The sequence below is a fragment of the Castor canadensis genome, chromosome 13 (assembly GCF_047511655.1).
Source record: "Castor canadensis chromosome 13, mCasCan1.hap1v2, whole genome shotgun sequence".
Taxonomy (NCBI): Eukaryota; Metazoa; Chordata; class Mammalia; order Rodentia; family Castoridae; genus Castor; species Castor canadensis.
Window position 1 is genome coordinate 51,190,750 of NC_133398.1, and position 12,196 is coordinate 51,202,945.

The 12,196-nt window shown below is 36.2% G+C and overlaps 1 protein-coding gene across 5 annotated transcripts in view; it reads right to left on the minus strand.

The window, feature by feature from the left end:
- The window catches only part of Focad (focadhesin), a 285,307-nt gene that overhangs the window by 11,187 nt on the left and 261,924 nt on the right, over positions 1 to 12,196 (minus strand). For all 5 annotated transcript variants that reach the window (XM_074051714.1, XM_074051713.1, XM_074051711.1 and 2 more), the window contains 4 exons: positions 6,691 to 6,819; positions 4,812 to 4,927; positions 2,112 to 2,372; positions 1,357 to 1,446 (listed from right to left, as the gene is read on the minus strand). In XM_074051714.1, the coding sequence (XP_073907815.1) occupies positions 1,357 to 1,446; positions 2,112 to 2,372; positions 4,812 to 4,927; positions 6,691 to 6,819 (596 nt within the window). The remainder of the gene's footprint in view (positions 1 to 1,356; positions 1,447 to 2,111; positions 2,373 to 4,811; positions 4,928 to 6,690; positions 6,820 to 12,196) is intronic.

A 12,196-nucleotide genomic window follows, 5' to 3' on the forward strand; every position in this document is an offset into this window, starting at 1 on the left:
TAACTCTTTGGGGCCATCAGAATACTGTTTACTATGTTCCTGTGACAAATTTCTGAATAACCCAAGTAAATAGCACAGTGACATTTAGCTCTAGGTACCACAGAGTAAATTATATGCCTTGTTTCCCACAACATTACATAAGTGTAATAATAAAATATAATTAATTACAGGAATGCAAAAATTACATTAATAATTACTGAGCCTGTGCCTTGGGCAAGGCACTATTCTGATTACTTAACATGGAATAAGTCACTTAACTCTCAAAACAACCCTAAGAGGTATTTTACAGATGGAGAAACTAAGGCAGAAAGAGGTTATAAAACTTCACCAAGGTCACATTGTTAGTTAATTGTAGGCCACTCACCTGACCAGTAAGACTCCAGTCTATCCTCTTACTACTTGTCTCTGCTGCTTTTCTTTGTTTAAAACAAGCTAATCTTCCAAATGCTGACATTCCAAATATTCTGTAACAGTGACTCTCAACCTTAGGACATACAGAATTGCCTGAAAGACTATTAAAAGAAACTCCTGGGCATCATGGTCTGGAGTGGGATTTGAGAATTTCTATTTTTAGTCAGTTACCAGGGAAATGCTGATGCCACTGGTCCAAGGACCACACTTTGAGAACCACTACTATATGACACAGAAATTCAAGGATACAACTGAAGAGGAAAACCTGCCATAAAGTGAAATAAATGAGATATCCACCAGCTATTGGTAATGAGAGGGTTATAGTATTGGCTGTATGCAAGTTTACATTCAAATAAGTATGCCAGATGGTATGTACTTATGCTAAAAAATATTCATTACTTATCTGCAACTCAAATTTAACAGGGTATTTTGTATTTTATTTGCTGAATGTGGCAACTGTATTGACGTATTACTTTTTGCTAATTCACCATTGGAGTATGGGGAAGGTACTTGTTGTTCAATCACCTACCCTTCTGCATTCCAAAACACAAAATAAGGTGCAAGAAACAAATATAAGACCAGAACTACTTATATATGCCTTTTATGAACTAGAAAGTTCTTATGTTAGAATATCCCATTCTTTGTACATGGCCTAAAGCGATTGCCCTGCACTTATTTTTGCCCACAGGTGACGCAAAAATGTTCTTGACAAAGTGGAAGAAGTTGGGTTAAAATTGTTCATCCATCTATACAACATGTAGTAAGCACCAATCACACTAGTAAGCTGGCTAGCAGACCTCACAGTGAAAGAGAAAGAGGGCTTCCTGAAATTAACCAGTGAGTTAACCAATAAAGCAAAACAAGCTTCAACCAAAAGGACACTGTAATCAGTTCTTCAACTGTAATTTTTGTCTCAATAATGAAAAAATACAGATATGTTATTACCTTTGTAATCGGGGAAAGCCGAGCGGCATCATCATCTGTCATTTCCGAGAGGCATTTTGCTATACTAATATATAGCTCTAGATCATTTCTCTGGTAAAGAAAAATTCCAAGCATGTCAAATACAACTCAAGGTAAGAATAACAAGTCTATTCTTAATGTTCTGACAATTAATTAGACTTGTTTATCCTCAAGAACAGCAGCTGATGAAATTTTAGTTTTAACCAAACCAAAACATATGCTCAATTTTTATCATTGAAAGAACATTTTTCTTATTATTTTATGTATTTGCTTGGCTGTACTTTTTTTTCCTATCTGAGTTCCATTGTCTTAATCAGATTTTTAACCTCTTTGTAAAAATCCAATGCAGAGATCTGCTGGGAAAAGGGAAGGGCTAATATTAAGCCATTTGAAATAGATAGCATATTGTACAATATGCCCAAGAACACTCCAGGTGTAAAGAGTAAGGATTTCTGAGCCTGCACATCTTCTGCAGGCATCTGGCAAAAAACCCTAACAGCAAATTTCCCAGTGCAGCACTGGTTAATCTACTTCTGAGCTTGCTCAAAACTTTGGTTCTAAATCTTCAACCTCAATTTAGATCTTGGAAGCAAACACACTCCTAGTGAAGAATGTGGTTATTTCTTGCTAGCCTTCCCACCCACATTCTTAAAACATACACCTCCCTGCTTTGCCAAAAAGACTTTAAAGAAGCCTAAACATAAATTGTCAGGAATGTAAATATTTTTGTTCCTTACCCGAATCTTATTTGGCAGAAGGTCAAAAATTTTCCCAGTAGCTTCACAGAGAAGACTCCAGAGGTGATGGGTGGGGCTGGGCAGTTTCATGGCCTGGCTCAGACCCTGTAAGGCACTTGGGCATAATTCAGGGTTACAAAGTGGAGAAGCTGCTTTAAAAACTGCCACCATTAGGTTTTCAACAAACCCCTGGATCTGTTCATCAGAGACGTGTTTTATCCACAGAGGCACAGATACCAGGAGGTATTTCTTGATATTCAGCTGGAAGTTAAACAGAAGAGGTCAGATGTAAACAGGTAAGTTTGGTTTGTAGTTCTCAGAACTTCTAGGTCATCATGGAGTTTGAGGGTAGGCAGAGAGATGAAAGTTTATTTTTCCCTCATGTTCCCAAAGTGTTGTTCAGTAGGTCACCAATGCATGGAGTTTCGGCTGTTGTAGCTACTTCGGAACCATGATGACTCGTGTCTATGTGGTGTCTGCCAATCTATCTGTGAACTATTCAGTTTAAAGGTTGGATTTTTTCAGAGAGGGAAACAAAATGCTACTTCTAAAAGTACATAAGAATTACTATTCTGTTTTAAAAAGCCACGTTCTCCAGCAAGAAAAGTTCTTAAAGACAAAAGACTCATCTTCTAGAAATCAAACAGAGCATTTGATATTATTAGTTCTTCTTCTGAAGAAAAATAAGAATGGAGGGAAAAATAAGGAGAATTGACATGATGGGGTCATGCAGAGCATCTTAGAGTTCACAAGAACCAAGAAGGGGCATAGTTACTACTAGCTCTGTTACATGACATAGACTTTAAGAGGGTAAGCTTCAAAACTTGTTAGAAACAATGTGTTACTAAAGGGGCAGCAACTGTAAAAGAAGTAGACTAAAAAAATAATATCAGTAACTTTCCAAAAAGGTCATTATAGTTGGAATAAGTTTTCTAAAGAGTTCATTTAACAGAATATGCTATCTCAGACAACTTTATAAGAAAATAAGTTTTAAAACATTTTTAACAAAGGCTGAAAAAAAAAAAGGCCTCTGTAACTAAAGTCAGATGCAAAAAGCTACCCAGGTCAAAAAAAGAAATGGAAGGATACTAAAATGTAGGAAAATTTCTGAGGTCAACAAAGGAGGTTGTTAGAAATATACCTAATGCAAAAAGAAGCAAGAGCTCAATAGTTTTGCAGTCAGCCAGATATTGCCCTTCCATTTATTAGGATGCTAACTTTGTTTGACTTCCTACTTGACTCAGTTTATCCATCTATAGGATAGAACCAACAAAATGTATTTCTCAGAATTAAAATAAGGGAGACACAAAAGAGCTCTTATTATGATTCTAGAGAATTTATAAAATTTATATGAAATTTAAATTAATAGTTATGTTACACAGGCAAAATTATAGACGGTAGTTTGGTGTGGTCTGGGTCTAAGATTGGGAATAGACCGACTAAAAATAAACCCAATGGAACTTGTGTTGACTGAATGGAAATGTTCTTGACAATGACTAAAAACTTATAAATGTACTAAAATTCACTAAAGTTTATACTTAAAATGGTCATTTCACAGTATGTAAATTATAACTCAATAAAGCTGTTTAAAAACATGGCCTTCCAGAATTGTAGAGATTAAATCTGATATCTGTAAGTTAAGTACTCATTGAGTGTCAACAGGTACCAAGTACATAGCAAGTACTCAGCAGGTGGTGCTAGCAGAAGTCACTTATAGTATACAGGTGGGGTAATGACAGTAGTGAACAGAGAGGATATAGGCCTCAATAATACATATCTTCAACTAAAGAGCATTAGACTCAAAACACTAAAACAATGCAGAGTAGGAACAAAAGCCAAGGCACTGAGGAAATAAAATGGCTTTTGCACTACTTTAAAAAATTAAAGCCAGATTACAGAGGATTCAAAGATGAAGATAATTTTCTTATCATCAACTGATAAGCCTCTAAGGAGTTGTGAATTGCATTTTTCTGTTCCAGCTTAAAATGTACTCAAAATTATGCATCTTTTACTAATTTCACATCTTTTGGACAGTATTGGGCCTTGTGCTTGCTGGGTAGACACTCTACCATTTGAGCTATGTCCCAGCCCTAACATCTTTAAATACTTTTATTCCACTCTTCTTCTCTACCTTTGGTGTATATACCTGGAAAGTGCTAACCTGTATACTTTGTCACAAATACCAGGCTGAATCACTTCCTCCTCAGCACTTGTTCAAGCTCAACACTGTAGCAGAGGTGTTACACCTCCTATGCCTGCACTCTCCCACCTACCTGCCTAGTGCTTCTGACTTGGTGCGTATCCAAATCATATCAAGCTTTCACCACTCAACTTAACTGCTGCCCCTCTGGGAAAGGGAGGGATAATATATAGATGAGTCCAGTGCATGTAGATTTGCCTTTCTCTTAATACCCACTGAAATATCTATGTATACAATATAATCAAATAAATTTAGGTTCAAATAACTCCATGAATTTCTAGTTGTATGGTCTTGACAAAGAAATTTGAATACCTTTGATCACCATTTTGTCACCTTTGTAATAAATGGTAGTTAAAGTGAATGGTAACAGCATTCCAATCTGCTGGCCAGCTACTATCAAGTCCCCGCTCTTTACATGGAGAACACAATCCAAATGCATGTTAATCTTCCCCCAAAGAAACTTATCTTCCTGCTGCTCAACACCCTTAATTACTACATACACTGAGACTGTGGACAAGTGGTGGCATCACCCATAAGCCCAGCAGGGCAGCTGCATTCTGTGATGACTGTGCTTGCGTCACCATAATTTCCAGGCACAGTTGCTGTGTCTCTTCACCTGAAAGAGAAAAAAAGGAAAAGAATCTCTGCAATGCTGTTGCTCCTCTGGTTCATTTTCAGGCTTTAATGTTCAAATCAAAGCACCTGCTTGGGTAATTTCTGCAGGTAACAGAACATTAATAAATCAAAAGGTATTTCAAGAGGCCCTGTGAGTGATAAGGCAAAGGATGTCTCCAGTGGTGTCCAAGTCTGAAGTGTTGAAACTGGCAAGGGCCTTGAACTAGCAAGTTTAATCTCTCTTATGATAGTCAGAGAAACATAACCACTCTAGCACTATCAAAAATATGAAAACATTCTAGCTAAAAATCTCTTGGTCCCAGTTTTTCCCTCCTCTCTACCTCATGGTCAGCACATTCTATCTAGCATGCTGTGTAGTGATCAGGTCTTTACAGTACTCTAATTCTTCCAACCAGACCTTTTCTCCTTTTTATCTGAAGACTTAACTAAAACACAAGTATTTCAATTGCCACATATAGAAGTATGAGAGGGACAGAGGAACATATTTTTCAAATGAAATCCCTGGAAACTCAACATGCTGACATCGTATTTTGATACAGGGATTAGGTTCAAATGCAAACATTTAAGCAAAAAGCTGTGTACAGTCAAAGTCATCTTTATCTTTTTTTATGGTGCTTGGAATTAAGCACAGGGTCTTACACATACTAGGCAAGTGGTCTACCACTAAGCCACATTCCAGTCCTAACTATCACAAATTACATATAAATTACAGTATACAAGTTATTCTGTATATTATGTATAAGTAAGCATTGTATTGTAAGTGATAGAGCAGTGATGGCAAATATACTGCCTTACATGTTCTCTTCTCTCTCATCCCTCCTTGAAGCATGAGTCAAGCATATGAAATTATAAATATATGTAGTAATCCCATTCTGTATAAAAGAGGATGCTGTGGATGAAGTGAAGTGTAGAAATGGGCATTCCTTTGTCTCTCACCACAAAGACTCTCTGGTAGGCAGAATAATGGCCTCCAATAATGTCCACATCCCAATCCCTGGAACCTGTGAATATATATTACGTTACATGTCAAAGGACCTTTGCAGATGGGATTAAGTTTAAGGACCTTGAGTTGGGAGACTATCCTGAATTATTTAAATAGGCCCAATAGTCACAGAAGTTTGGAAACATGCACTTGTGTGAGAAGTCCTGAGCCCTCCATTGCTTGTTTTGAATATGTAGAAAGAAGGTCACATATCAAAGATATAAGCAGCCTCTTGAAACTGGCAAAGGGAAAGAAATGGATTCTCTCCCAGTGTTTCTAGAAAGAAATTCTCTTCTCCTAGTACCTTGCTCTTAGTCTGAACACCATGTTGGCCTTCTGATCCATATAACTGTAAGACAATAAATTTTGGGTTGTTTTGAGCCACTAAGTGTGTGGTAATTTGCTACAGTAGCAAAAGAAAACTAATGCATCACCTTAAAAAGTGCTTCCTTGAAACCTAAGACTCTGGAAGTGCAGTTTGATAACCACCAACCAGCCTGCACTACACCCAATGATATACATACCTCAGAAAAGTGTTGTTTTTCATAACTGTATCTGACCTGTCTATAGACCTCTTTCTCCTCATTCAATGGAAATGATTCAATGACTCAGTGAAAGTAACTCAGACATTCCATCCAAGTTGACAAACATCTAGATCCACAAGTCTACCAGTCACTACCAGTTGTGACATAGAATCTGTTTTTCTATTTAGGTAAATAATAAAAGCAAAGTCTTCAGACTTAAAAACACTCGGTACTTACCAAAATTTAGTCTCATAAGTGGAGAGAGGAGTGCGGCCCAGTTTGCAGGAGGATACTGGTAGTTTTCGCCAACAGTTGCTATGGGTTTCATCACTACTTTGAGAAGAGAAGGAGGCACAGCTTCAGGACCTGTAACAAGAAAGAAGATTAATAATGATTATAATAATAATGATAAATACCTTTGCAGCATCATGAAAATGCAAAAATGCATTGCTTCTTCTAGTTTCAAAGGATTTGAGATCACATCTTCAAGTATACTCAAACCTCTAATATGCTCTGAATCTTAGCTCCATATGCTATAAAACCTGGCTCCCCTGTTCTTTTCTCTCTTATTTGTCTCTATAGGAATAGTCTAGATAGGAATATCCCACATTTTTTACTTAGCTGTCTTCCACAATCTTGTGTCTTTTTATCTGTTTCTTTTTTTTTTTAAAGAGTGGCTCATTATACTTTGTGCCCTCATTGCTCACTTATTCCTCAATGCACTTCCAGCAGAGTGGATGAGTATTGCCTGCCCACGTGCATTACCTTCTAAGCACTACAAATTACGTATAGCCCCTGGGCCTTAAGTCTCTACCTTCTATACTATCTGATTCATTACTTCTTTTGCTCTTCAGCCCATGCTATGATGGCTGCTCCAGAGATGATCACTAAGGGAGTATAGTTAGTCCATAGATTGGCCAGGTGAAGTTATTTAGTTGGAGAAGAAAGAAAAAAGAAGAAGCAAAAAACCAAAAACAAATTCTGGTGAGGATGTGGCAAAATAGGAACCCTAATACATTGCTGGTGTGAATGCAAACTAGTACAACAACTATGGAAAGCAATATGGAGATTTCTCAAAAAACTAGAGATAGAATTGCCATATGATCCAGTGATATCACTCCTGGGCATCTACCCAAAGGAATGTAAGACACCATACAGTACAGACATCTGTACCCCAGTATTCATCCCAGCATTATTCACTGTAGCCAAGCTTTGGAAACAACCCAGATACCCTACAACTGATGAATGGATCAAGAAATTGTGGAATATATACACAATGGAGTATTACTTAGCCATAAGAAATAATGACATGTGGTTTGAAGGTAAATGGGTTCAACTGGAGGACAACATGCTAAGTGAAATTAGCCAGGATTAGAAACACAAGACATATGTTTTCTCTCATACATGAAAGATAGATACAAAGATAAACATATACACAAAAACAATCATGATCATATACAAACTCATATGTAGAACATATTTGTAACAATGGAACTACTCTATGGAACTCGGGAAAAGAGGGAAAGGAAAAGAGAATGATACAGCATTGGTAATATCGTATAACATAAGATGTACAGGTAGAGGATATAAGGATGTGTATTGAAAGCTAATGAGGAGGTTGGACGGACCAAAGGAAAGTATTCCCACAGTGGGCATACATAAGACACCCCTCTGAACATTAATGTAAATATTAATAACAAAAGCCAGGATTGTAAAATAGGTACAGTGTGTGTGTGGGAGGGAGGGAGGGTGAAGAAAGGAGATTAAGGTGATGGTATGTGGTAGATGGACTTCATATAGCTATATGAAACAGAACAAAGAAACCTCTTGCAATTGCTTTAAATGGAGTAGGGAGAGGGCTGAGAGGGACAGACGATGGGGACAATGTAAATAATGTACAATATAAGTGTAATCAGAATTGTCACTATGAATATCCCCCCATAATGAATATATCCTAATAAATTTTTTTTTAAAATGAAGAGAAGGTAAAAGTACCATGAAGCATACTAAGTTATGCATAATGGGATCTCTAGAAATATAGAAGAGAAAGGGCCAAAGAATATTTGAATAAATGACAGCCAAAAAGTACCAAATTTGATTTATAAAAAAATGACACAAATCTATACATCCAAGAAATTTAACAAACCCAAAACAGAAAAATCTGCCTCAAGGAGTTAGGAAAAGAAAAGCAAATAGACCCAAAATTAGCAGAGGGAAAGAAATAATAAAATTTTGAGTTCAGCTAAAACAAAACAGAGTAGAAAAAAAAACAGAAACAACAAAAAACAAAAGTTGGATTATAGAAAAGACTACCAAGTGACAAACCTCAAACTGAGAGAGAGAATAATTCGTTGTTTCTGCATTTTAGTGATGAATAATCTGAAAAGGAAATTAAGAAAAAAATTCTACTTATAATAGCACTAAACAGAATTAAACACCTGAAAATACATTTAGCCAAAGTTGAAAGACTTGCACTCTGGAAAGTACAAGCATTGCTAAAAGAAATGAAAGAGGACCTAGGCAAATGGAAAGACATCATGTTCATAGACTGCAATTCTAAATATCATTAAAATGATAATATTATTCAAAGTGTCCTATAGGTTCAATGCAATACCTATCAAAATTCCAAGTCTTTTTGGCAAAAATTGAAAGAACGAATCTTTGAATTAATATGGAATTGTAGGGCCCCCAAATAGCTGCAACAACCTAGAAAAAGAAAAAAATGAAAGGATTCACATGTACCTATTTAAAAACTTACTACAGAGCTATAGTAATCTGCACAGTATGGGCACATATAAGGACAGATATACAGACCAATAGAATAGGGTTGAGAGCCTAGAAATAAACCCATACATTTACAGCCAATAAATTTTTAACACTGGTGCCAAATCCACACAATGAGGGAAAAAATGCCTCTTCAACAAATGGCTGAGCTAGACATCCATGAATCCTACCTAACACTAAATACAAAAATTAACTCAGGGGCTAGAGGTGTAGCTCAGGCAAAAGAGTACCTGCCTTGTAAGCACAAAGCCCTGAGTTCAAACCTCAGTACTTCCAAAATAAAAAATAAATAAAAACTTAAATATAAAACTTATCAAATATAAAGGCTAAACAATCAAGTTCTTAGAAAAAAAAGCATGGGAGTAAATCTTCACTTAAGAGTTGGACAATGTATTGTTGGACATGACATCAAATGCATAAGCAACAAAAGAAAAACAGTAGATAAACTAGACTCCATCAGTGTTTAAAACCTTTGTGCATCAAAGGACATTGTCAACAAAATGAAAAGACAATCTAGAGAATGGGAGAATTTGCAAATCATAGACATGGATCCAGTCTCTAGAATATACCAAGAACTCAAATTCCACAACCAAAAGACAATGTTTTTCTAAATGGGCAAATGACTTGAAGATAATTCTCCAAAGAAAATATATTAAGGGCAAATAAGAAGCAGGGTATGGTGGTACATGGCTCTAATCCCACATTTTGGAGGCTGAGGTTGGAAGATAGATACTTTTGAGGTCAGCCTGGAATTCATAGCCAGACCCTGTCTCAATAAACAAAACAAAACAAAAACACCCCAAACACCCAAAACAAATGGCCAACAAGGACATAAAAAGGTGCCCAATACCAAAGCTGTTAGGAAACCTCAAAACCATGAGGTTTTCTACTTCACATCCAATCAGATGGCAATAGCAATAATACTACAATGGAAAACAGTTGGCAAGGATGTGGAGAAACTGGATCTTCACATACCGTTAATGGGAATGTGACATAGTGCAGCCATGGTGGAGAAAGTTTGGCAGTTTCTTAAAAAGTTAAACAGAATCTCCATATTATCTAGCTCGAAAAGAAAACAGGTGTTCAAACAAAAAATGTACACAGATATTAATAACAGCACTAATTGCAATACCCAAAAGGTAAATGTCCATCAACTGATGACTAGATAAAATGTGGCATATCCATGCAATGGGTTATTATTCAGTTATAAAAAGGAATGAAGAAATGATACTTGCTACAACATGGATAAACTTTGGAAGCATTAGGCTAAGAGAAAAGAAGCCTGTTATAAGAAATCACATATCACATGATACTATTTTAATGAAATATACAAAAAAGGAAAATCTAGAGAAACAAAAATAAAGGATTATTGCTAGGGGCTGGGGGCAATGGGGAAGGGGGATCAACTGTTCAGTTGGCTCAAGGTTTCCTTTTTAGGGTGATGAAAATGTTCTGGAAGTAGATAGTGATTGATGGGTGTACAAACACTATAGATGCAATAAAAACCACAGAATTGTGTACTTTAAGATAGTTAAGATGTAAATTTTATGGTATGTGTACAAAAATCACAGGAAGTGATGAAACAGTTTTTAGAGAGAAAAGTAGAAACCCTAGGAGAAACTGATACTATGTAGGATGGAAAAGATAGGCAGAGAGAAAGAGCAAGACAAAGTATTGGTGCCTGGTATCTTCCTGTTTTCTGGTACTCTAAAGAACTGGGAATAGAATTTCTGCCCTTGGATTTCTGATATTCTTTTCAATAAATACCTCTATTTTTGGTTAGTTTAAGTAAGTCATTTTCTGCACTAACAAGTACCTTAATACTATTGCTATCTAGTCATCATCAAAGCTGCTCTTGCTAAGATTTTTAATGGCCTTAAATCTAAATGCCAAATTCAAGTGCATTTTTTTCAGTCTTTCTTTCCATACTTTTAATTCTCTGAAAAGTTCAGTTTCATTCAGAGAATGAATGAAAAGTATATCATGCTCTGTTCTTGAAATAATTGTTTCTATATTCTTCCTCTGCTGTGTCTCACTGAGTGAGCTCATCTACTCTCCCAGTTGTTAATATTACTTATATGTTGATGACTACTTCTAATGTAAGCCTTTATCCCATGTTTCAGATTCTCATTTCCATCCAGAAAAGTCTCAGAATTCAGAATGTTTATTTAGCCTTGGGGCCCACTCACCTACTACCTTACTCTTGGTGTTTCTCTCCTCTTGATGAAACTAGTACTGTGCCTTGCAATGGTACTAGTTTCAACTTCAACACTCTTGTTTTATAAAAATGTTAAAGGTCAACATTCCTACCACTCTGCTATGCTGTGCTACTAGGGACTGATGCTTTATTTCCGTCTCATCTTGAGATGTAATACTGGAAGTTCAGCAAATCTTATCAAGGAGTTAACCATTGCTATTACAAGACAACTTTCTGACAAAGTAAATACATTTGTAAACACTTTCATTCAACCAAAAATTTATTGAGTATCTATTAGGTATCAAGGACTGTTCCCGACAATGGAGACATCTGAAAAAGACAGAACAGGTTGTTAGATCATGGAGCTTATTGTTTTAGTGAGAAGATAAATAAACGAACAATCTATGAGAAATGACCCGTCTATGAGAAACACGGTAAGATAGGAGCTAACTGGTTGGCTATTCACGTAACTCTGTACTGCTTACATATTTGTGGCAAGTGTTTGTACACAATACTGGCTGAATGAAGATTAGAGTCTTTGCTTTCACACAACAATAACATAATAATCAATTTTAAGGGTCCTTTGGGTACATGATTCATAGAAATGGCCTGATGTGGTGACCTGATGGTATTATAGCAAATCTGTAAATAGAATAACATTTGTCTCTTACTAAAGACATGTATATAATTCTGTATTGGAAATCACTGATTCGTTAGCAGCATTCTATTTTTAAAAGTTTTTAAGATAAAGTGCTTACAAAA